Here is a 23,607-nt window from a genome sequence, read left to right as displayed (position 1 = left end):
GGAGAGATTAGAGAAGACAGGTGGTGATAATTAGGCTGTCTGTTAAATTCTGGATGAAAGAGAATATACATAGACACACTCTCTCTCTCTCTCTCTCTCTCTCTCTCTCTCTCTCTCTCTCTCTCTCTCTCTCTCTCTCTCTCTCTCTCTCTCTCTCTCTCTCTCTCTCTCTCTCTCTCTCTCTCTCTCTCTCTCTTGACATCTTATATTACTACACAATTAATCTAGTTCATTTGCCTTCATTGTTCCTTCCTCCTCCTCCTCCTCCTCCTCCTCCTCCTTTCAAAGGATATAGTAACATTGATGCACATAAATATTTTACCATTGATCATTCTAACCTAACAAGAAATAAGGGACTCAAGATTATACCCAAACGTTTTAAATCCCACGAGACAAAACATTTTTTGTTTAATCGTATAGTAAATATATGGAATAAACTTCCTCCCGAAATTGTGAACAGCAATACTATTGAATCATTCAAAAATAAAATAGACAAATATTTAAAAGCAAATCCCCAACAAGCTCTCTTCTTGTCCGAATAATTACTAAATTCACTAATAAACTCCTATTCTACAGACACCAGTTTTAATATAACTTGTATTAACTTTCAGATAGGTGTATAGAGTTCACCGTAGGGTGAATAGTAGAATTTCTTTTCATTCTTTCCTATGAAAATTTCCATGTCAGTTTTTCCATACTGCATAGTACTTTTCCCAACTATTTCCATGCCAGCGCAAACTGGAGGGAGTGGTGGGTGGGGAGGAGCCTTCTGCTATGCTGTCCTGTCTCTCTTCCCTGTAGCTAGTTAGAATTAGTTACCAAACAGCCTTGCAAGGACCAAAAGGTCTGTTGCTGTTTGGCTTTCCTTTGTATTCCTTTGTATTCCTCCTCCTCTCTCTCTCTCTCTCTCTCTCTCTCTCTCTCTCTCTCTCTCTCTCTCTCTCTCTCTCTCTCTCTCTCTCTCTCTCTCTCTCTCTCTCTCTCTCTCTCTCTCTCTCTCTCTCTCTCTCTCTCTCTCTCAGTTCATCTTTTTTTCCTCCTTTCTTCTTTCCCTCTTTCACTGCCATTGTAAAACACATTCATGTCAGAGAGAGAGAGAGAGAGAGAGAGAGTCTTGCATGTCTGCGGAAAAGTTTTTATGGAGAAAATGTTTCTATGTACCAGAGAGAGAGAGAGAGAGAGAGAGAGTAGGATGCTTGTTTGTTTCGCGCTTGTAACACAAATTAGTCATTAAGTATAATCATAGAATCAGACAAGCAAGCACTCAGTCAGTCAAACAAACTCTCAGCACTGAATGCTCTCCCTTCAGAGATGCCAGGAATAGTCGCCCTGCGGAAGAGAGCTGCAGACGACAAGCCACTCAAGGGAGCCAAGATCGTGGGCTGCACTCACATCAACGCCCAGACAGCAGTGAGTCACAAAGGGACCACACTCTCAAACGATTCTTAGCCAAACCTCCACTATATTCAGAGAGCCTAGTTGAAGTTAGGCAATTTTTTATTATTTTTTATGGTTCTAGCCACAGATTAATTAAATTTTTACACTATTGATAGGAGAAACATTTGATAAATAATAATCATGAAAATCCATCTGATCATCACAGTGACTTTTTAAAATAATACTTAGAGCATGGGCCTGTATGCAGGTAGAAGGTGACAATGTTTAGTAACATCTCGCTGGGGACGGACCGGGAGAGACTGGGCGAAGGGTGTGGGTTGATGTGGGATGTGAGAATGGTGGGAATGGGTTTGAAATGGCCTGGAAGATTGGAAAAGGCTGCAGAAGGGATGGGCAAAGTAAGAAATGAGCGGAAAATGGCCTGAAGGGCTGAAAAAGGCTGGGGAAGGCAAAGAATTTTTGGAAAAGAGCTGGGAAAGGCTGGGAAAGGTGAAGAATTGGCAGGAAAGAACTGGAAGGAAGGGATAAGGAATGACATCAAAGAGAAGCTAAACACACACACACACACACACACACACACACACACACACACACACACACACACACACACACACACACACACACACACACACACACACACACACACACACACACACACACACACACACACACACACAGAGAGAGAGAGAGAGAGAGAGAGAGAGAGAGACAAATGTAAGGAATGAGATGGACTGAGGAGGAGAGGGAGAGAAAGACAGAATATGTATGTGAAGGAGGAGAGACACAAATATTCCTGCGATGGAGGAGGATGGAGATGAGATAGAAAGAGAGAGAGAGAGAGAGAGAGAGAGAGAGAGAGAGAGAGAGAGAGAGAGAGAGAGAGAGAGAGAGAGAGAGAGAGAAGGAGGTATGGATAATGTTATTTACAGACAAAATTTTTGTTGTGAGGAGTGAGAGAGGGAGAGGGGAGCTATTGTGATGAAAGACAGAGAGAGAGAGAGAGAGAGAGAGAGAGAGAGAGAGAGAGGGTATGTAAATGTTGATCTGTCTTGGGATCTGAACAAGAACAGGAGGAGGAGGAGGAGGAGGAGGAGGAGGAGGAGGAAGGTATTTCAGATCTGTTGGAGAGAGAAAGGACATTATGTAAAGAGGGATGACATATTTTTCCTCCTCCTCCTCCTCCTCCTCTCCTCCTCCTCATCATTAGTACATTTCTTCTTCCTCACTCTTTCCTTCGATCCTTTACCTCCTCCTCCTCCTCCTCCTCCTCCTCCTCCTCCTCCTCCTCCTCCTCCTCCTCCTCCTCCTCCTCCTCCTCCTCCTCCTCCTCCTCCTCCTCCTCCTCCTTCTCCTTCTTCTCGTCCATTTAAGTAATAGGGAGTCTTTTTACATATTCATTGCCATTAATTATGAAGATTATACTGATAGAAGTAGGAATGAGGAGGAGGAGGAGGAGGAGTAGGTAAATGAGTGTTATTAGTTAAGTGTTGTCATGTCACCTGCTCAAATTTAACTGACTGACTGATGGAGTGAATTAGTGAGTGACTGACTGACTGACTAAGTGACTGACTGAATGAATGAATGAGAACAGGATAAAAGAATTGAAGGTGATTAGGGAGCAGAAGAGAAGGAAACACTGTTACTCCCTCACTCCTGTCATCCTTACACCCTTTCCTGATCACCCCCACCCCTCACCCCAACAACCCTTCATCCTAGCTCACCCATACATCTTTAACCTTACATTCCCAACACCCTCCCCTCCCCACCCTCAGGTGACCCTTGCTTCTCCCTACCTAATCCTCCCCCCTCCCCCTCAACTGACTCGTCTCCTCCTCCCAGGTGCTGATTGAGACCCTGGTGGAGCTTGGGGCCAGCGTGCGATGGGCGGCCTGCAACATCTTCTCCACACAGAATGAGGTGGCAGCAGCATTGGCAGAGGCTGGTCAGTATGAAATTAATAGAATAAACTAAAAGATAAATTAATTAAGAGAGAATTACTGTATCTATCTGGTGAGTGTAAAAAAAATAAGGTGATGAAATTTGTGTTCAAAAATGTTAGTAGTGGTGATGGTGGTGGTGGTGTTAATAGTAGTAGTAGAAGGAGGAGGTGGGGAGAGAGAGAGAGTGAGCGACAGAGAGAAAGAGAGAGAGAGAGCTCCTCACCAGGGGCTGGCAGGACGCCCTTGACAGTGGCCTTGACTCTGTTGTGGTGGCCCTGGATATAGCGGGCGCCATCGACAGGGTCTGGCATGGGGGTCTTCTGGAAAAGCTGAGGGCAAAGGGGATCCAGGGTGACCTACTTCAGCTCCTTGGCGACTACCTCCAAGGAAGGACCCTCCAGATCGTTGTCAGTGGGTAAGCGTCCGAGTCCCTCCCGGTGAGAGCGTCAGTGCCACAGGGCTCGGTGCTGGGGCCAGTCCTGTGGAACATCTACGTGGACGATCTTCTCCGACAGCTGCCGACGGTCTCAGCTTATGCTGACGATTGCACTCTCTCCTGTACCTACCCTCGACACGAAAGTGTGCGTGCTGCCGAAGAGATCAATCAGCAGCTTGGGGTAATACAGGAGTGGGGGGCACGCTGGCAAGTCACCTTTGCTCCGGAGAAGACACAGGTAATGGTAGTCTCTCAATCCCCCGCTGCTGAGCCAGCAGTGGAGGGAGGGCTAAGCTTTGGTGGCCTTCCTCTCAAACTCCAGGAGTCCGTCAAGATTCTGGGGGTGGAGGTGGATCGAGGGCTGCGATTTGACCGCCACGTCAAACACATTGCCCTTAAGGCCTCACACCGAGTCTCCTCCTTGAGGAGGGTGGCCAACTTGCTCGACAGGAGAGGGAGGCTCTTGCTCTACAAGGCCCAGATACGGCCTTATTTAGAGTATGCCGCCCTCTCCTGGATGTCCTGTGCTACCACACACATCAGCAAGCTCGACGGCATCCAGCGACGGGCGCTGCGACTGGTGGAAGCAGCAGGTGCCCCAGCACATCCTGAGGCTCCCGTCGACACGCTAGAACACCACAGGGACATGGCGGCCCTTGTGGTGTTCCACAAGGCACAGGTGCAGGGTGTGCCACATCTGGCGGGACTACGGCTGCCCACCAGAGTCACCTCGCGGGACACGAGAACGGTGTTATCCAGTGGTGACTCAGTGGAAGTGCTGCGTTCCCGCTCCAGCCAACACCAGCGCACCTTTTGGGGGAGAGTCTCCAGACTGTGGAACGTCTTCGCGTCCTCCATCCCTCATATCAGGGGGATGAATACCCAGGACGTGAAGTTAGCAGCACACCACTGGAGGGGCTCGTTCCCAAATCCCCTGCTAACAATATTAACATAAGTCCATAAAGAATGTATATATATATATATATATATATATATATATATATATATATATATATATATATATATATATATATATATATATATATATATATATATATATATATATATATATGTATATATCTTTATATTTATATTTGTGTGTTGTGTCCCACCCCTAAAATAGGTTGCACACGGCAGTGCGCCTTCGGGTGATAATGTACCTATGTTTAAATAAAGAGAGAGAGAGAGAGAGAGAGAGAGAGAGAGAGAGAGAGAGAGAGAGAGAGAGAGAGAGAGGAGAGCTATAATGAAACTAGGAGGGAGAAGAAGAGGAGGAGGAGGGGAGTGAAAAAGGAGGCATGTGAGGAGAAGGAGGAGAGGACATTTAAAAGGTTAGGGAGGAAATATAAACAGGTACAAAGGTGAGGGTAGGAAGGGGAGAGAAGAGAGAAAAGAGGGGAGGTTGTATAAGGAATATGTAGGGGAGCAAAGGAGAGGGGGAAAAAGAGAAGTCAGGGACATAAATGGAAGAGGGGAAAAGAGGGAGAGGGACATGAGAGAAAGAGGAAGGGAAAGAGTGGAGGAGGAGAAGGAGTAGGCAGGGAAAAAAGAGAAGAGAGGTGTGAGGGGAAGGGAAGAAAGATATGAAATACGGGAAAGAGGGAAAGAAGAGGAGAGTAGGGAGGAAAAGAGAGAAAAGGAGGGAAGAAAGAGGAAAGGAGAGAAAGATATGAAAAGATGAAGAGAAAGAGAGGATAGAAGGAAAGAAAAAAAGAGGAAGAGAAGAGGAAAGGAAAACAAAACGAGAGAGAAAAATGTATGTACAGTCTCTCTCTCTCTCTCTCTCTCTCTCTCTCTCTCTCTCTCTCTCTCTCTCTCTCTCTCTCTCTCTCTCTCTCTCTCTCTCTCTCTCTCTCTCTCTCTCTCTCTCTCTCTCTCTCTCTCTCTCTCTCATTATCAACACACACACCTCCTTTCTTATACACATCTCCCTCACTCACATTTCCACATATTCAAATCTCCAGCCTTTCTTTCTTTCCTTGTTCAAATTGGGGAACCACGTCTCACATCCCTACTGTTTAACCTCTATTGAAAACACCTCATCCTACCTCCCTATCCCGCTCCCAACTGCAGGCCAGCCAGTGTTTGCGTGGCGAGGGGAGAGTGAGGAGGACTTCTGGTGGTGCATTGACCGCTGCATCAACACCGAGAACTGGCAGCCCAACATGATACTGGACGACGGTGGTGACACTACCCATCTTATGCTGAAGAAGTACCCTGCCATGTTCAAGATGATCAAGGGTGAGAGAGAGAGAGAGAGAGAGAGAGAGAGAGAGAGAGAGAGAGAGAGAGAGAGAGAGAGAGAGAGAGAGAGAGAGAGATTGTTTTTATGAGGCAGGATAAAGGAAAAGAAATGACAAAAACTATTCCTCATGACTCAAATTCAAAGAGAGAGAGAGAGAGAGAGAGAGAGAGAGAGAGAGATGCAGCAATGATAAGCAACAGGGACCATTGAGCTGCTTTGTAAGCCTTGTAAGGGGAAAAAAATATTAAATTAGGGGTGATGGTGATGATGATGGTGATGGGGATAGGGATAGTGATGATGGTGATGTGTGAAGGCATGTGTGTGTGTGTGTGTGTGTGTGTGTGTATGTGTGTGTGTGTAGATAGGTTTGTGTGGTATGTGTGAGTCAGTTTAGGATGAAACAAGGACAGTATAAGAGAGAGAGAGAGAGAGAGAGAGAGAGAGAGAGAGAGAGAGAGAGAGTTGTAGGAGTTAAAGGAGAGGGGAGAGTAGTAGTAATTGTATGAGGTGGAGGAGAAGAAGGAGGAGCAATAAAACTGAGCATGAATAGTGAAGGTTGGATGAGAGTGAGAGAGAGCAAGGAAGCATGAGGGAGAGTGAAAAGAGAGCAAGGGAGAGAAGAGAAGGGATTGGGAGGTTTATAGCAAGAACTGTGAGGGAATGTGTGTGTGTGTGTGTGTAGAAATAGACATGGGGGGTAGGGGACTTGTTGTGTTTGTGGCCTACCAGCATCTACGAGTACCAATCCACAGCACCACTTTATGTACCTGTAATACATATATCATGTAGTAATCAGGCTAGTAACACCTTATCCCATTCTTGTCATCATGTGTCTGTCTTGAGGAGGATGGATAAGTGTAGAGGCACTTAATATTTATTGAGTAAAAACTGTAAAACGACTACATCTTGCCTTGAACGTCTCAGTTTCACCTGGATATTCTAGAAGCTATCAGTAACAAAATTTACAACATGTGGTATGGAATCCTATCATGGCAATATACAAAAGTATAAAAATATTAAATCTCTTATAAAGCATTCGGATTCCTGTTATCATTCAGTTTTCGCTGGATGCATACAAAAAGAAAACGAACTACGATGTACAACCTAAACATACAAATAATTCTTACTCAAATATTATTAATCTACTTACATATCAGAAGTTACAATACATGGAAAGAAAAATTGAAGGGAACAAGTCAGAAGAGAGAGAGAGAGAGAGTGAGATTACAGAAACCAAAGAGAATAATACAAATAGATATACAAATAAGATTGATAGAGCAGCAGAATCTTTTATGAACACACACACACACATGCGCACGCGCGCACGCGCCTTGTCTGTCCATATATCTGCCGTGCCAAGACAAAACACCGTATATACGAAATGCCATTTTTTCAGGAGAGGGGATTGAAAAATTTTCATACTGTATCTTGCTTACTAGTCATATCTCGTACTTGAAAAACATATCATCGACTATGGTCGATAGCCATTTGGCGATGTGCTCAATCGATTCTACGGGTAAAATTACATAAGAAGGGATACAAAACTAAAAATCGTGAAATTTGTATATTCGGTGTTTTAACTAGGCACGGCAGATATAACTTAGCAGTGCTTCAACAAAAATATCTGAAGTTGCTATGATGATAAGGAGGAGGAGGAGGAGATGATAATGATAATAATGATGATGGTAACAAAAGCATAGGAAGATGATGACAAAGAAGTATTAGATATATAATCATTTAATTATATAATAAAATAAAAAGATTGTCACATTATCGTAAATATTATAAACAATAGCACACAGTACTCTACTTATGACACACACACACACACACACACACACACACACACACACACACACACACACACACACACACACACACACACACACACACACACACACACACACACACACACACACACACACACACCATCACCCACTTCACCAGCCCAGTCACACCTCTCAGCCCTGTGTCACCCCTTCACCCTCCTCTTGTCATCACCCCTTCACCCTCCTCCTGTCATCACCCCTTTATCCTCCCACTGTCATAAGCCCTTCACCATGCCCCTATGGTCCCCCTGCAGGCATCTGTGAGGAGAGTGTGACTGGGGTGCACCGTCTGTACCAGCTGAGCAAGGCCGGCAAGCTGACTGTGCCCGCCATGAACGTGAATGATTCCGTCACCAAGACCATGTTTGACAACCTCTACTCGTGCCGAGAGTCCATCATTGACAGGTGAGAGGGGGGTAGGAAGGGGAGGAGGGAATGGGAGTTACAGAAGGGATGGTGAGGTGTGGGGAAGGAGAGGAGGGAGAAGGAATGATAGGATAGGAAAGGAGAGAAAATGGGTTGTGGAATGGTAGGGGGAAGATCGTTGTTAAGGAGCGAGGGGTGGAAGTCAGAGAGGGAGGGAGGGCAATTGAGGAAAGAGAGGGAGCAATGACTGAGGGAGATAGGAATGATAGGTGGGGTGAAGGAGGAGGAAAAGAGGAGGGAGGAGAGGGGTGAAGGAAGGAAAGGGAGGAAGTTAATTGATGAGGAAGACAGAAGTGACATATGAAGAGGAAAGAAAAGGAAGGAAAATGAAAAATAAAGAATGAAGAAAAAAGTGTTGAAAGAGATGAGGAGGAGGGGGAGGAGGAAGATGAGGGTGAGTGTAAAAGAATGAAAGAATGAATGGCAAGGAGGAAATGAATGAGGGAATGGAGGAAAGAAATCATGGAAGATAGGAATAAAGGAAGCATTAGAAAGGAGGAAGAGGATAGGGACAAGTTAGAGAGAGAGAGAGGTCAGGGTGAAGACAAGGATTTTATATGTAAATGACAAAATTCTCTCTTGTAAGGAGCATCTTTTGAAGGTCTGGCTGGGAGACAAGGAGGAGGAGAGGAGGGAAGAGGAAAGGAAAGGAGAGGAAGATCAAAGACTTTACTACTTTACTACCTTTTCTCTTCATTTACTTCTTTTCTTCTTTCTTCTCCTCCACTTAGTTTTTGTCTATTTCTTTTTCTTTCTTAGTGTTTCTTTATTTTTTTCTTCTTAATCTCTTCCTCATCTCCATCTCCATTAATTCTTCCATCTTTTTCTTCAGTAATCTCCTTTTCTTCCCTTCTGTTCTTCATCCATCACATCATCTCCTCCTCCTGCTGTTTGGCTTTCCTTTGTATGCCTTCTCCTCCTCCTCCTCCTCCTTTAATGGTAGGAGTGAATGAATAGTTTTGAGATTATGAAGAGGAAAGGAAAGGAGGAAATGGGAAAGGCTGATGAAGAAAAGACACATAAAAAGAAAGGAGAAAGAAATATATTGATAAACACACCAGCAAAGTTTAATTAAGAGAGAAGGAAAGGAAGGAAGGAAAAAAGAAGGAAAATGAGGAAAAGAAAGGAAATTAGGAAAAATTAATATCATTTGCGAGATTAAAAAGAAAGGGAAAAGGAGAATAATGATGCAGAATGACTTAGAAAGAAGGAAAGAAGGAAGAAAGTAAAGGAAGAGATGTGTAGAGAGAAAGGAAATAAGAGAAAATATAGATGGAAAGTTTAAATAAGAAAAAAAGGAAGGAAGGAATGGAATTATTATTATTATTATTATTATTATTACAATTATTATTCCTCCTCCCCCTCCTCCTCAATATCCATTGTAATTTTCTCTTTTGTGTCATGTTTAATATATATATATATATATATATATATATATATATATATATATATATATATATATATATATATATATATATATATATATATATATATATATATTATATATATATATATATTTATATATATATATATATATATATATATATATATATATATATATATATATATATATATTATATATATATATATATATATATATATATATATATATATATATATATATATATATATATATATATATATATATATATATATATATGTTTTTTTTTTTTCCTCTCTGAGGAGGTAGATTACCTTTTTTCCCCTCCCTCGGGGACCCAGTATTTCAGCTTTTTCCCCTCTCAATCTTCTTCTTTACTTCCTTCATCCTCATCTTTTTTTTTTCTTTCTTTCTTTCTTATTTCTTGTCCTCTTCCTCCTCTTCCTTCTTGTAGCTATCTTGTTCATTCTTTCTATTGCTTCCCTTTTCTTATTTTCTTTCATTATCAGTTTCTTTTTCTCTTTTTTTTTCTGTATTCATTGTCTTCTATTTCCTTGTCATCGAATATTTTGTCTTCTGTCAACTTTCATCTTTTCCTTCATTCATTCTTTCTTCTTAGATCTCTTTTCACTAATGTTTTTTGTACCATGATTGAATCTCTCTCCTCTCTCTCTCTCTCTCTCTCCTCTCTCCTCTCTCTCTCTCTCTCTCTCTCCTCTCTCTCTCTCTCTCTCTCTCTCTCTCTCTCTCTCTCTCTCTCTCTCCTCTCTCTCTCTCTCTCTCTCTCTCTCTCTCTCTCTCTCTCTCTCTCTGAAAAATATAGGAAAAAAGGATGTTATTGTATATTGTCAACATCTCTATCTGTATCTGTGTCAATAAATAATCTATCTGTCCATCTATCTGTACCTGTCTGTGTATCTCATTTTCACAGTCTGAAGTAGGAGGAAAAAAAAGGAAAAGAAAGGAATATGATTTCATTGCTACATTGCTTTAATCTCAGTCTATGTGTGTCAATAAGTTATCCACTATCTATCAATCTATCCATCTCACTTGCACTTTAAAGCATAAAGTTGAAAAGGATATGAGCTCATTTTTGTACATTGTCTTAATCTCTATCCATGTCTGTGTCATTAAGTTATCCACTATTTATCTTTCTATTTGTGTATCTCACAGTGTGAACCCAAAGGAAAAAAGAATATGATCTCAGTGATACATTGTCAAAATCTCTGTGTCTCTAAATGATTAATATATCTATCTGTCACACCTACAGAGTCAGAAGCAAAAGAAAAAAAAAAGGGATATGATCTCATTGGCACACTGTCTTAATCCCCTTTAGGTTAGGTTTGGTTAGGTTGGATTGGGTTAGGTCAGGTTAGGTTGGGTGTCTTGTTGGGTGTCTTCCATTCCCACACCTGTCACACACCTACAGGCCATTGTAGAGGAACAACATGCAGGTAGTGAGCACTAAGTGTCTACATCAGTAAATTATCCACTGTGTATTTCTCTATCTGTCCATCTCGCTTGCACAGTCTGAAGCGTGCCACAGACGTCATGTTTGGTGGGAAGCAGGTGGTGGTGTGCGGCTATGGTGAGGTGGGGAAAGGATGCTGCCAGGCCCTCAAAGGACTTGGCTGCACTGTCTACGTCACTGAAATCGACCCTGTGTGTGCCCTGCAGGCCTGGTGAGTGTGTGTGTGTGTGTGTGTGTGTGTGTGTGTGTGTGTGTGTGTGTGTGTGTGTGTGTTTACCTAGTTGTGGTTTGTGGGAGGAGGAGTCTAAGGTCATGCTGTCCCATCTCGATATCTACTTTTATCCAGTTTTTCTTTAAAATCATGTATAGTTATTGCATTTACTACTTCTTTTTGCACCTCTTCAGATTCCTGCAGTCCTTTGCAGGAAACTGTTCTTCTTAATATCACTTCTACACACACCCTTCTTCACCTTCTTACACCCTCTTGTGCTTCTAAAGTCTCTCACCACCAAATCACTCTTGTCCAATTTTTCATAGCCTGACAAAATCCAATATAAGGCAGTCAGATCACCTCTCTTCTCTCTTCCAAGGTGGGCAGGTTTAGTTTCTTTAGTCTCTCTTCATATGATAAGTGTGATAGGATCACAGGCAACTTTGTCAGTGCTCATTGTTGTATTCTTTCTAATTTCTTTGTCCCATTTAGTGCTGGGAGACCATATCACTGCCACATATTTCAAACAAGGTTTTATCATTGTCACAATCAAATTCCTAACCATGTCTTCATCCAGATAGTTGAATGCTGCTCTTATGCTTCTCACCAGATTATATGTTTCCCCTGTCTACCTTCTTACATGTACCTCTGGGGACAGCTTATCAGTGACAGTAATTCCAAGGTCTTTCTCTTCACTCTTCACTTTTATTTCCTTATTACCCAATTTATAACTGAAGACTGGCCTCATAACTGTGTGTGTGTGTGTGTGTGTGTGTGTGTGTGTGTGTGTGTGTGTGTGTGTGTGTGTGTGTGTGTGTGTGTGTGTATCTGGTTGTGGTACACAGGGTCTGAACTACACTCCTATGGCCCTGTGTCTGTAATCTTCATCCAGTCTTTCCTTCAGTCATTGTACACTCCCTGCCTATATCATCTCTTCTGAAACTGTGTGTCTGTTTTATCTAGTAATAATACACAGGGCCTACATTTACCCAGTCTTTATTTCAGTCAGTGTACATTCATCACCTCCATCACCTGTTCTTTAATTGTGTGTATGTCTGTTTCATCAGCATGGATGGCTTCCGGGTGGTGAAGCTGTCTGAGGTGATCCGGCAGGTGGACATCCTGGTGACGGCAACAGGGAACAAGAACGTGGTGACTCGGGACCACATGGACAAGATGAAGAATGGCACCATCGTCTGTAACATGGGCCACTCCAACACTGAGATTGACGTGGTGTGTGTGTGTGTTTGTGTGTGTGTGTGTGTGTTGGTGAGACTGGGATTTGCAGGGGTGTGATTTGGCTGGTAAAGTATAAGTAGTAGTAGTTGTGATTATAGTAGTGGTAGTAGTAGTTGTAGTGATAGTTGCAGTAGTAGTAGAATTAGTAGTAGTAGTTGTAATGATAGTTCTAATAATAGTAGTAGTAGTAGTAGTAGGAATATTAACTAGATTGGCAAGGACTGAGCCTTTAGGCAGCTGCCTCCTGAACACACTTTTTCCCTCAGCTTAGTACAGCAGTCACAATGCATTAAGAGTCTGGTATTCTTGTGCTCCTGTCCAGTTGATTAGTTATGTATTTTCAGGTACAGAAGCACTGCACTTGTACTTTAATTATGAACGATTGCTAAAAATATGGGGTGTTGGGGCTAAGAGTGTGAATGATGTGTGTGTGTGTGTGTGTGTGTGTGTGTGTGTGTGTGTGTGTGTGTGTGTGTGTGGTGCTTTGTCTGGGCCACCTTGTGTGGGACTGCTGGCCTAGTAGGTAGGTAGGTTGACTAAAGATAAGAACACCATCAAAAGAGATTTGGTTCTTACTAGGCTGTTTCATTCTGCTTCTTTACATTATCCTAAGATATAGGGAAAAAGATAAGACAGTACAGTAGAAAAGACTTGATAACATAGTGAAAACCATAGAGAGCCTAGCACAATGGAAAAAAATGCAGTGAAATAAATGATGACAACACAATGGAAAAAAATAGGAAACCATTGTGGGAGAGAAATAAAAATGGTTTTGTCAGCAGCAATATTGTGAAGGGCAGATGCAAGTAAGAGATATATTGATTGAGTTAGGCATCAACTTAGAGACTCCTTTGTAGCAGACATGCATATTTTTGAGACCTGCTTGTACGCATATGAAGGTGAAGTGAGCGTTGTGTGCCCCTCACTAACGCTTGCCATGCTGCCTCCTGTCACATGGAGTGGAGGTGTAACAAACACCAGGAACCATGATGCAACACTAATGTGTGCAGCTCATGAGTGCTACAGAAGAACTAAAGCAACACAAGTAAATCAGTCTTGCACATAATGTTGAGGTGACACATTAGCCAGTAAGTGTAGCAGCATTTCTCCCACTGTTCCTTGTTCTGGTGTTGACCATTAAATTGAGTGTCTTCTCCATACAACAGGAATCTCTCAGCACACCAGAATTGCAGCACCAGAAGCTGAAGATGACTAAAGTATTACCACAGACCAGTTCACTCACCACAACTCACCACACTAACCTATGACTCTTGACACTTACTCTAAAAGGTTGCTGGGACTCCCACCCACTCTCCCTTTGGCCTTTCTTGATGGTCCCTGGGAGAGTGAGTGTGTGCAGGGCTAGGAGGGAATGACTGGTGTGGGTGGTGAGGATTTGTGAGGGTGATGTGAGAGAATGCAGGTGTGGGTGTTTGTGTGTTTGCATGCATGGGTGAGAGGAGCATGTTGGAATGATGTGCAGTGGAATGTCAAGATTCAGGATGTTGTGTCATGAAAGGAGAACAATAGAGTGGACACTGACTGCTAGGATCATTATTTCACAATGTCATCTCTTGAAACATTCACTTCCTTCTTCTGTGTGTTATTATTTTTGGCAAGACTGAAGGCTCTCCTTGTCCTTCTGTTTTCATCTCTTGTTTTAACTTCCTTCCACCACAGACTTTTGTTGTTGGAATTTCCTCGCTTTATTCCTTCCACAGGTTGTACTCTTCTGATAATTTTTTCCCCTAAGTTCTTTCTACAGGAGCTGGCTTATTTATTCTCTTAGAAGTAAAATAATCTTGTCCCCTTCTGCAGCTGTCCTTTCCTCAGGTTGTCTTATATTTTTTGGCTTCTTTTTTCCCCTCTTCAAAGATTGGGAGTTTCTATTGAGTGATTCCTGTCCTCTTCTGTCTCAGTCCTTTCCACAAGTTATCTTCTTATCAATTCTTTGTTAGGTTCTCTCATCAGGTTGTCTTCAGGATCCTCATTCCTTTTGTTATTGTGGTGGTGAGATCTCTTGTGTGTTGAGGATCAGTCTGCTGCAAAAGGAAGGCACACACTTTGAGGCTGTGATGATTTGTCTGTTGCTTTGAGGTTTGGTGTTGATGAGCTCCTCAGAAATCTTTAGAAATGACCTTCCTCTTCTTTCACTCTTCTATGAACCAGCAACTTAGTGGCTTTATTCCTTTTTGTTGTGCACTTACCTGATCTTCCTCATGTAATAAAATTGTTGTAAGGACAAGATTTGCCACAGTAATTGCTGGGGCCATATTCTGAAACACTTCTGTGCCACACCTCTACTGCATTCAAAAAGCTGTAGATGAAGTGACATAGGTTTTTAAGGATGTTTTTTATGGTTCCATTGACAAATTATTAAGATTTCTACATTATTAAGAGGAGAAACACTCTTGAGAACCCAGCTAATCATCTCTGGAGCCTTAGAAAATAGTCTTGGTGAGAGAGCAGAGTGTTTCTGAATATGGGCCTTGGTCTTGTGGTCCTTGGTGTGGTGTTGTTCCTCACATAAACTTGCTGCATCATAAAAGGACAACATTTTGTGGTGGTTCATCCACTCTTCTCTTCTCTCCCCAGGCTGCACATCACTTTGAGGGTCTGTGGCACTACTAATCTGTAATAATTGTAACATGTTAGGCAGGGCTAAGGCAGCATCTCAAAAGTAACACTTGATGGTTGACTAAATGTGGGTTAATACAGGGCAATTCTTGGCTGGTTTTAGCCAGGAATGTACTGCCTGGAGCAAAATGCAGCTGAATGTGACTGAATTGCTGCCCAAGCTGAGGAACCATTCTGTTGGTCTAGATTCAGCCCCCTTCCAGCAATGGGCAGCAAATGAGAACAACTATTAAAATAAAGTTGAAAATAGAAATACTTTTCAAAAGTGTTTTAATAATAACATTGACTGTACCATTATATATGATAAATAAAGTACTCAAATTTACTTATTAAAATTATGGAAAACTTACATCATCAGCTGAGAAAGCCAGCCCACATGTAACTCATGTACTCTCACAAGAATTTGTACTAGACACTACTTGTATTCCTTCTCACTAGCCAGGAACAAGTCTACAACCATTTCTTCTTTTGTTTTTTTCTTCAAATACAGCAAAATCATAGCTACAGCAGCCAGCTTGTTGGAGGACTCCATCTTGATTGTTTATGTTTTGATGCAATGGGCCAACAGGCCAGCAGTTCTCCTCATGTTAACACTCTTGGCTGACACCTGCCGGCAGTTCCGGGTGGCTGGAGCCAACCAGGAAGAATAATTGCCTTGTGTAGACCCACCTTATGTTTAAGGGTTATTGACAGGAAACTTATCTGTGGTGAATATTTGTCTTTGCAAGCAGTACTTGGTGGTCATGTAAGGAATGCTGAGGTTTATTTGTTATCTGACAACATTTTGTGGTGAATAATTTTTTTTTTAACAGGCAGCATTTGGTAGCCAACTGAGGAATGATTAGTGTTTACTGTTGAGTAAACTTTTATGGAAATATGCATATATCTTTTATGTTGAATCTTATAAACATACATTGGGTTTCTTCTCAGCCTCTCTCAGTACCATACTTCAAAACACCTTCATATTGCCTCTTCTCCTTCCATCCTAAAATAAATAAATATATATATATATATATATATATATATATATATATATATATATATATATATATATATATATATATATATATATATATATATATATATATATATATTTCTATCAATGTCTGTAAGACCACATCACCCTGACTCCAAGTCAACACTGTTCTTTCTCTGGCATGCTCACCCTGTCTCCTCCCCTTCCACCACTCAAACCATCACCATCAGTCTTTTCCCTTTATCTGCCATGCTCATGTCCCATTTCCCCCTTCCCTTATCCCATCCAAACCACCACGACTACTGCCACCACTCTCACCCCTCGTCACCCTCCCTCCCACTGACCTCACACCTGTTCACAGAACTCTTTGCGGATCCCTCACCCTCACCCCCACTGACCTCACACCTGTTCACAGAACTCCTTGCGGACCCCTGACCTGACGTGGGAGAAGGTGCGCTCCCAGGTGGATCATGTGCTGTGGCCTGATGGCAAGCGGATCATCCTGCTGGCGGAAGGACGGCTGGTCAATCTGTCCTGCTCCTCAGTGCCCTCTTTTGTGGTGTCCATCACATCCTGCACCCAGGTAATTCACAGAGAGAGAGAGAGAGAGAGAGAGAGAGAGAGAGAGAGAGAGAGAGAGAGAGACTCCACACAAAGCCTTGGTTAAATTTATATTATACAAAAATGGACAAAATCATACATCACAAAGAAAACTACTGGAATGGTGTGTGTGTGTGTGTGTGTGTGTGTGTGTGTGTGTGTGTGTGTGTGTGTGTGTGTGTGTGTGTGTGTGTGTGTGTGTGCACGTGGCTAACCCATGCACATCCCTCCCAGGCACTGGCCCTCATTGAACTGTTCAATGCCCCTGCCGGCCGCTACAAGTCTGACGTCTACCTGCTGCCCAAGAAGATGGGTGAGTGCCAGCTGTCTCTGCCTCAGAGGCTATGTGGCTGCCACTCCTCACCATGGTGCCATGGGGGAAGGGGAAATATTATATTAGTGATTACTTATATTAGTGATTTTACAATGAAAATAATGCATTATACATCTACACAAGTCTCTCTCTCTCTCTCTCTCTCTCTCTCTCTCTCTCTCTCTCTCTCTCTCTCTCTCTCTCTCTCTCTCTCTCTCTCTCTCTCTCTCTCTCTCTCTCTCTCTCTCTCTCTCTCTCTCTCTCTCTCTCTCTCTCTCTCTCCACAGGCCCACAGTGTACTTATGAACCACAACTGTTTATCATAGTAAAGATAATAATGATAATAACAGTGATACATCTACATGTATCATATTACGTTCTGCTACTTGCCTTTCATCCTTCTAGTTATTTTCTCTTCCAAACACTTCATCTGTGTTCTCTACCTCTCCCCTGTCAACACTCTACTCCTGCATGTCTTTCTCTTTCCTCTCTCCATTACTTTACTCTCCTAATTTCCACTTTCACCCTTCTTCACCACCACAACCACCACCACCACCCTCTCTATGATCCTATTTGTTACTCCAAGGTCTCAGTCAATCCTTCAGTTAATCAGGTCTCTCCCTTACAGATGAGTATGTGGCCAGCCTTCACCTGCCCACCTTTGATGCTCACTTGACTGAACTCAGTGATGAGCAGGCAAAGTACATGGGGCTTAACAAGGCTGGACCTTTCAAGCCTAACTATTACAGGTGTGTTGGGGTGGCCAGGTGCAAGGGAGAATGAAGACTAGGGAGTATAAAAATGTCCTAGAGAGCAGTGAAGGAGTAGACACAATTGGAATGTGAATCTGATAGAGGTCTTGAAATGGTATATGGGTAACTGACATGAGCAAAATCCTCAGGATAAGAAATAATGGGTTTAATCTTGATAAAGTTAGATTTTAAAAAGAGATAGGAAGAAATAAGTTCTCAAATACAGTTGTAGATAAATGGAATAGACTTAGTAATCAAGTTGTTACTTCCAAGTTGTTAGGGAACTTTACAAGATTAAATAGATTTATTGGGGGAATGATATGTCGACACAGGTAGATATGTTTCACGTAAGGAATGGCATGCATCACACAATGGCTTCTTGCAGCTGCTCTTCTTTTCTTATGTTCTTATGTAATGTATTTGACTTGAAATCATGCATCTGTGTTTCACTTGGACACTCAAAACATTGCACTGCAACTTTCAAATAAGATTCATTTAGATTTGCATTTCTCAGTCATCACCTATATGATATATCTTATGGTAATTTATAGTTCCCTAATATTACTGGTGGTCATAGTAAATACTACCAAAAGTACATATTCATAATAAAAATTAATGCAACTTTAGTATAACAAATACAAATAAACAAAGTACAGTTGCATCCTGTAGAACAGGATGGTGATTAGTGTTGTACTTACAGGTATTGATTGAGCCTTGAGATGCGTGGATAACGAGGAGGAGGAGGAGAAGAAAGAAGAGGAGACAGAAGATGAGGAAGGAAGGAGGGGAGGCCAAAAAAAAAATACAAATCAAAGGAGAGGAGAAGAAGAATGAAGAGAGAAGCAAAGTGAAGGAAAGAAGAAACTAGACATCACACTCAGCTCTTAGACAAGACACCTCCCTCCTCCCCTGTCTCAGAATCTCTCTCCATACTCAAAAAAAGAAAAAAAAGAACAAAAGAAAGAAAAAAAATATGAAAAAATAAAGAGTATATAGTTGTACATAATATCCTTGGGAATGGCATAGGAGTTGTTTGTTAGAGAACATTATTCATGATACATTATATTTTTTTGTCTGTGTGGCTCACCTCAGCATGTCTGGGAGGGTGACGCCATCCTGGCTGGCCGCCATGCCCAGCTTTACGTCAGTGGTGCCGAGCCAGGAGTCTTTTTCTGGGGAAGGGTCAGGGAACAAGTTGGCTTGATTAGTAGGTATATTTTTCAGAATTCATTAATTGCTATGAAGTTCACGTCACTCTAGCTGGCTGGCTAAATGTAATATAATTTTTGGTAATGAAATGGAAATGTTGTTTATTAATATTATCAACATTAAATTATTTCCAGCAGGCCAGCAAAAGATGTAAAAACTCAAAAGATATATGTATCTTTTTTTTTTTTTTTTTTTTTTTCTCTCAAATTGAATTTATTCCCACTGAGATAGTCTTTATGAAATCAGATATAAGTATATTTTTCTTTCCCAAATCTGAGCCTGTAATCATGGATGCCACACACACACTGGCTGGCGCACTCTGGCCCTGTGGACTGGTGTGGCCAGCACAGTGGGCTGGTAAACCCTGGCACTGTCAGCTGATATGCCCAGCATATTGGGCTGGTGCAGCCCTGGCACTGTGGGCTGGAGCAGCCCAGCACAGTGGGCTGGAGTACCCTAGCACTGTGGGCTGGTGCACCCCTGGCACTGTGGGCAGAAGTAACCCAGCACTGCAGGCTGGAGCACCCTGGCACGTGAGCTGGAGCAGCCTGGCACTGTGGGCTGGAGCAGCCTGGCACCACGGGCTGGAGCACCCTGGCAATGTGGGCTGGAGCAGCCCGTCACTGTGGACTGGAGCAGCCTGGCACTGTGGGCCAGAGCAGCCCAGTACTATGGGCTGGTGCACCTCAGCACTGTGTGGCTCCAACACCTCAAAATAGAGATGCACTATATACTATATTTTTTATGCAGATGGCTGGGGCATGTAGCAGGTGTGGGGCCAATGCCTGGCTGCTTTGATAACTGAGCTGTGTGGATCCATTGTAGACAAATTTTTCCTAGCAATAACAAGACAAATTTAGGCAGGAATGGGTCAAGTCAGCTCAGTTCCAGCCAGCAGCAACAGCAGCAGTAGCAGCAGCGGTGGTGGTGGTGAGAGTCAGCCAGCCTGTCACTGGACCTTAAGCTTCTGCCAGGTGGTGTGATCCATTCATGCCATCTCAGTTAACACTACAAATCAAAGCACTCCACCACCGCTGCTGCCATGGCCGGACTTCAACACCATCCCATTTTCTGCGTAATTGGCTGTTACTGTTATATATATGAATAGGAGGTTATATAATTAGCATCAAGCAAGCAGGCTGCTCGTTCTCTGCGTTGAGTGAAAGTGATGCCAAAGGGGAACACAGCTCAATAGACTTCCTTTCCTCCCCTCGGCTCCTTTGTGCCGAGGGAATGACGTTTTCAGTTTACCCGATGCTTAAGACTGACCCATCTGGTCTTTACTTGTGTCAGAGCCTGGCATACCACCAGAGCAGACAGCACTGACTCAACAGATGTGTTAGTGAAGCAACGCAGGGCACGGCATCAGCTACAGCCATGGTAGTTTCTGTTTGCCGAACCATTGGATGTCTCGGCCTCTATGAATAATAATAATACATCACTTGAATAGCCCTAGTTTTCTAGTGTATAAATGCAGTGCTTTTACTCAAGAGTTGGCAGTGACCCCCAAGTGGGCTGCTGGCCACTAGCTAGCAATGTCTGGCCGCTAGGCAAGGCCGGCTGTAGCAAATACTACTCTAAGTTCATCCCAGCAAGGTTGCCTCTGCGCTAGCATCACTTCCAACAAACAGCAAGTTGTGGACACCCTGCAGGGAAGCATTTCAGTTCCCCCTGAAATCATTATTTCTCCACTCCTCTTTCCTCCATAACACTTCTCAATTTCTCTTGCCTACATAAAACTCCTCTCTCTCAATTTTTTTTTCCTCCATAACACTCCTCTCTCTCTCTCTCTCTCTCTCTCTCTCTCTCTCTCTCTCAATTTCTGAGTGGTGTACTTTGCTCTCAGCCAGCCAGGTGTGTGAGGCAGGGATCCTCTCACCACAGTCTGTGGGGAAGTGGCACCACTGAGGCAGGAGGTGACTTTGCTGGGCAAAAACTTGCCGTAACCCTATTTTAAGATTGCTTTCTTTCCACAAAGCTTGTACATGTTAAATGAGAGAATGGGTGCCAGTGCCAGGTGATGGAGTGGCAATACAATCACCTAAAAATCCACTTACAGCAACAAACAATAATTCTGGTGATACAACCTGACCTTTGCTGACCTCACCTGACCTCAAATCAGGTCACTCATTCCCACTGTCATTTTCTCTTTTGTCAAACAGAAGTGCAACAATTCAAACATTTCCTTGTGAGTGTAGACTATTTTTGTATTTTTCCTTTTCTTGTATAATTTTTGAAACATTAATTTTTGGGTTGTGAGGTCAGCAGCAGTGTTGGTAATCTTATGTTCTACACTATGTTTTTTTTTTTTTTTGTCTACTTTAGTATTAATCTTTAAGAATATTCTGATTTACACTATTTAAATAAGTTATTTAGTTGGGATATAGAATTACAATCATGACTTCTATTTCTTTCAGTCAAAAAGAGATAATTTCCACAACACCAAGAGGTGTGGATCACTCTGGTGTGTATTTTGTCTCAGAAAATAGTGTTAATACAATGATCGCCTTGCCATCAGTTGTAACATCTGAAGGTTGGCTGTGAGGCAGTTGTTGCATGCAGTATTGTCAAAGTTACAGCCACCAAATGGTTATTATACAAATGCAATACATTTCCTTCAAGTGATTTGTTTAAATTTAATCTGTTAAAAGCTGTGTTTATTTACTTTCTTATTTATTTATTTATTCACTTTATTTTTTCCCATCAGGCATTTTTACAAAGACAAATGTAGACTTTACAGCTTTGCTTTTTTTTATCAAATTTAATTTCAATGTTGAATTTACTGCAGTGTTAACTATGAATCTATTAATAATGTCTGGTATGAACTCCTATTTAATATTATCATTTCTTTTAACCACCAATTCCAATTAATGACATTATTTTTTGTTAATCTTGCATAGTAAAAATTCTATCCTTTAAACCCTGATTTTTTTTTATTCTTCCAAACTCGTAATTCCTGAACTTTACTGGCATGAGTTACTTTTGTCATGTTCCACAATCAGCACCATTACCACAAAGAAGGGACAGCACTAGTACATTACAAGACCAACATGAGGTAACCACTGAACCTCATCATGGTCATAACACTCCCTGGTCAAACACACTCAGGGAGAAGCAGAATACAGTCAGCAACATTCATGACTAGAGCTCCTGCCAACATGAGTATCACATTACACAAACTGGCAACTTGTAACTCCTCAGTCTGAAAAAAATCGGCCAGGAGAAAATAAGCACATAGCAAGTTAGGTTAGTCCCTCACTGTTTGTCACAGTAGCCATGTATCCCCAGACAAGGAATATCATCCACCACAGACTCAAAAGGCAGTGAGATGGAGATTAGCACCAAGGCCATGCACAGCTATAACATATGTCACTCAACCAAGGACTCTATAGCAGGAGGACAGTCTACTCCCATGGGTGAGCTGGTTACCATGCAAAGGTAGCACTGCCAAGTGACCAGAGGGATAAAACACTTAGGTGTTGCTCTCAGAAGCATGGGTAAAAGTGTGTTTTTTTCGATCACACAGGTTTTTATTCTCATTTATTTTGCCAAGATGGGTATTCAATCATGCTCAGCAATGTACAGTTCAAATAACTCCAAGTGGAATAAGGATTTGTCCTCTTTTCGCTTTCTGAAGGATCCTAAGAAGTGAGGTGACTTGTAACCTTACTTTGTGTGATCAACTCATAATGTACCTGAGGTCTGTGTCATTAGTATTTCATGTGGCAGGTTATGAATCAGCCTAATGATTGCATGGCATTGGGGATGAGACTCTCATGGTCATTTCTTGAATGGAGCTCCTAAGTTTTCATGCACTGAAGTGTGGTGTGAGAATGGTTGCAGTGTGGAATTAACTGCCATAGTGTGTTACCTTGCCTATCATGCCAATATTCAAATCAACTCTGCACCAGTATCTCAGCAGTATGTTTAAGTATTATGATAAACATTTTATTAATAGTAGAATTAAGTCAAGATACAATTTCCAGACATGACCATTCAGATCACGTATGAGGTAGCCAACCAGGTGAGCCTGTGATAGCTGGCTCCCTTATATTTAATATGTCCAGGGCCTCAATGCCATTACATATGACTTATTATCCAACCTTGTAATTAAGCCAGGTAATTACTGACCAAGTAATCACTGATAGGGTTTTCTCTGTGATTTTATATAACATTGGACACAATGTCAAGAATGAATTCAGGCACATACAAGGTTCACAGTGGTGTCTTTAATGCAAGGATGACGTCATGTTGTTAAGCAAATCCACAGATGAGCTTTTACAGACAGTTATGCAGAGACTATATATATATATATATATATATATATATATATATATATATATATATATATATATATATATATATATATATATATATATATATATATATATATATATATATATATATATATATATATATATAGGGTTGAGAATGAATATGAAGAAAACAAAAGTTCAATAACTTTATACTAGACAAATTAAAGTTGACAGTGAAGTCATGGAATGTGTTCAGACATATACATCACTTATTTAGAAAAAAATAGT

The 23,607-nt window shown here is 41.9% G+C and overlaps 1 protein-coding gene across 5 annotated transcripts in view; it reads left to right on the top strand.

The window, feature by feature from the left end:
• LOC135104718 (adenosylhomocysteinase-like 1) overlaps positions 1 to 21,983 on the top strand; it is a 146,338-nt gene extending 124,355 nt beyond the window's left edge. For all 5 annotated transcript variants that reach the window (XM_064012241.1, XM_064012238.1, XM_064012240.1 and 2 more), the window contains 10 exons: positions 1,310 to 1,410; positions 3,238 to 3,340; positions 5,848 to 6,015; positions 8,103 to 8,253; positions 11,185 to 11,337; positions 12,405 to 12,570; positions 16,605 to 16,772; positions 17,024 to 17,102; positions 17,731 to 17,851; positions 18,555 to 21,983. In XM_064012241.1, coding sequence (XP_063868311.1) covers positions 1,310 to 1,410; positions 3,238 to 3,340; positions 5,848 to 6,015; positions 8,103 to 8,253; positions 11,185 to 11,337; positions 12,405 to 12,570; positions 16,605 to 16,772; positions 17,024 to 17,102; positions 17,731 to 17,851; positions 18,555 to 18,561 — 1,217 coding nt within the window. In that variant the 3' untranslated portion in view covers positions 18,562 to 21,983. The remainder of the gene's footprint in view (positions 1 to 1,309; positions 1,411 to 3,237; positions 3,341 to 5,847; positions 6,016 to 8,102; positions 8,254 to 11,184; positions 11,338 to 12,404; positions 12,571 to 16,604; positions 16,773 to 17,023; positions 17,103 to 17,730; positions 17,852 to 18,554) is intronic.
• Positions 21,984 to 23,607: the final 1,624 nt, after the last annotated feature.

Source organism: Scylla paramamosain, chromosome 11 (assembly GCF_035594125.1).
Source record: "Scylla paramamosain isolate STU-SP2022 chromosome 11, ASM3559412v1, whole genome shotgun sequence".
In the NCBI taxonomy this organism is placed as follows: Eukaryota; Metazoa; Arthropoda; class Malacostraca; order Decapoda; family Portunidae; genus Scylla; species Scylla paramamosain.
This window is presented reverse-complemented; position numbering and strand designations above follow the sequence as displayed.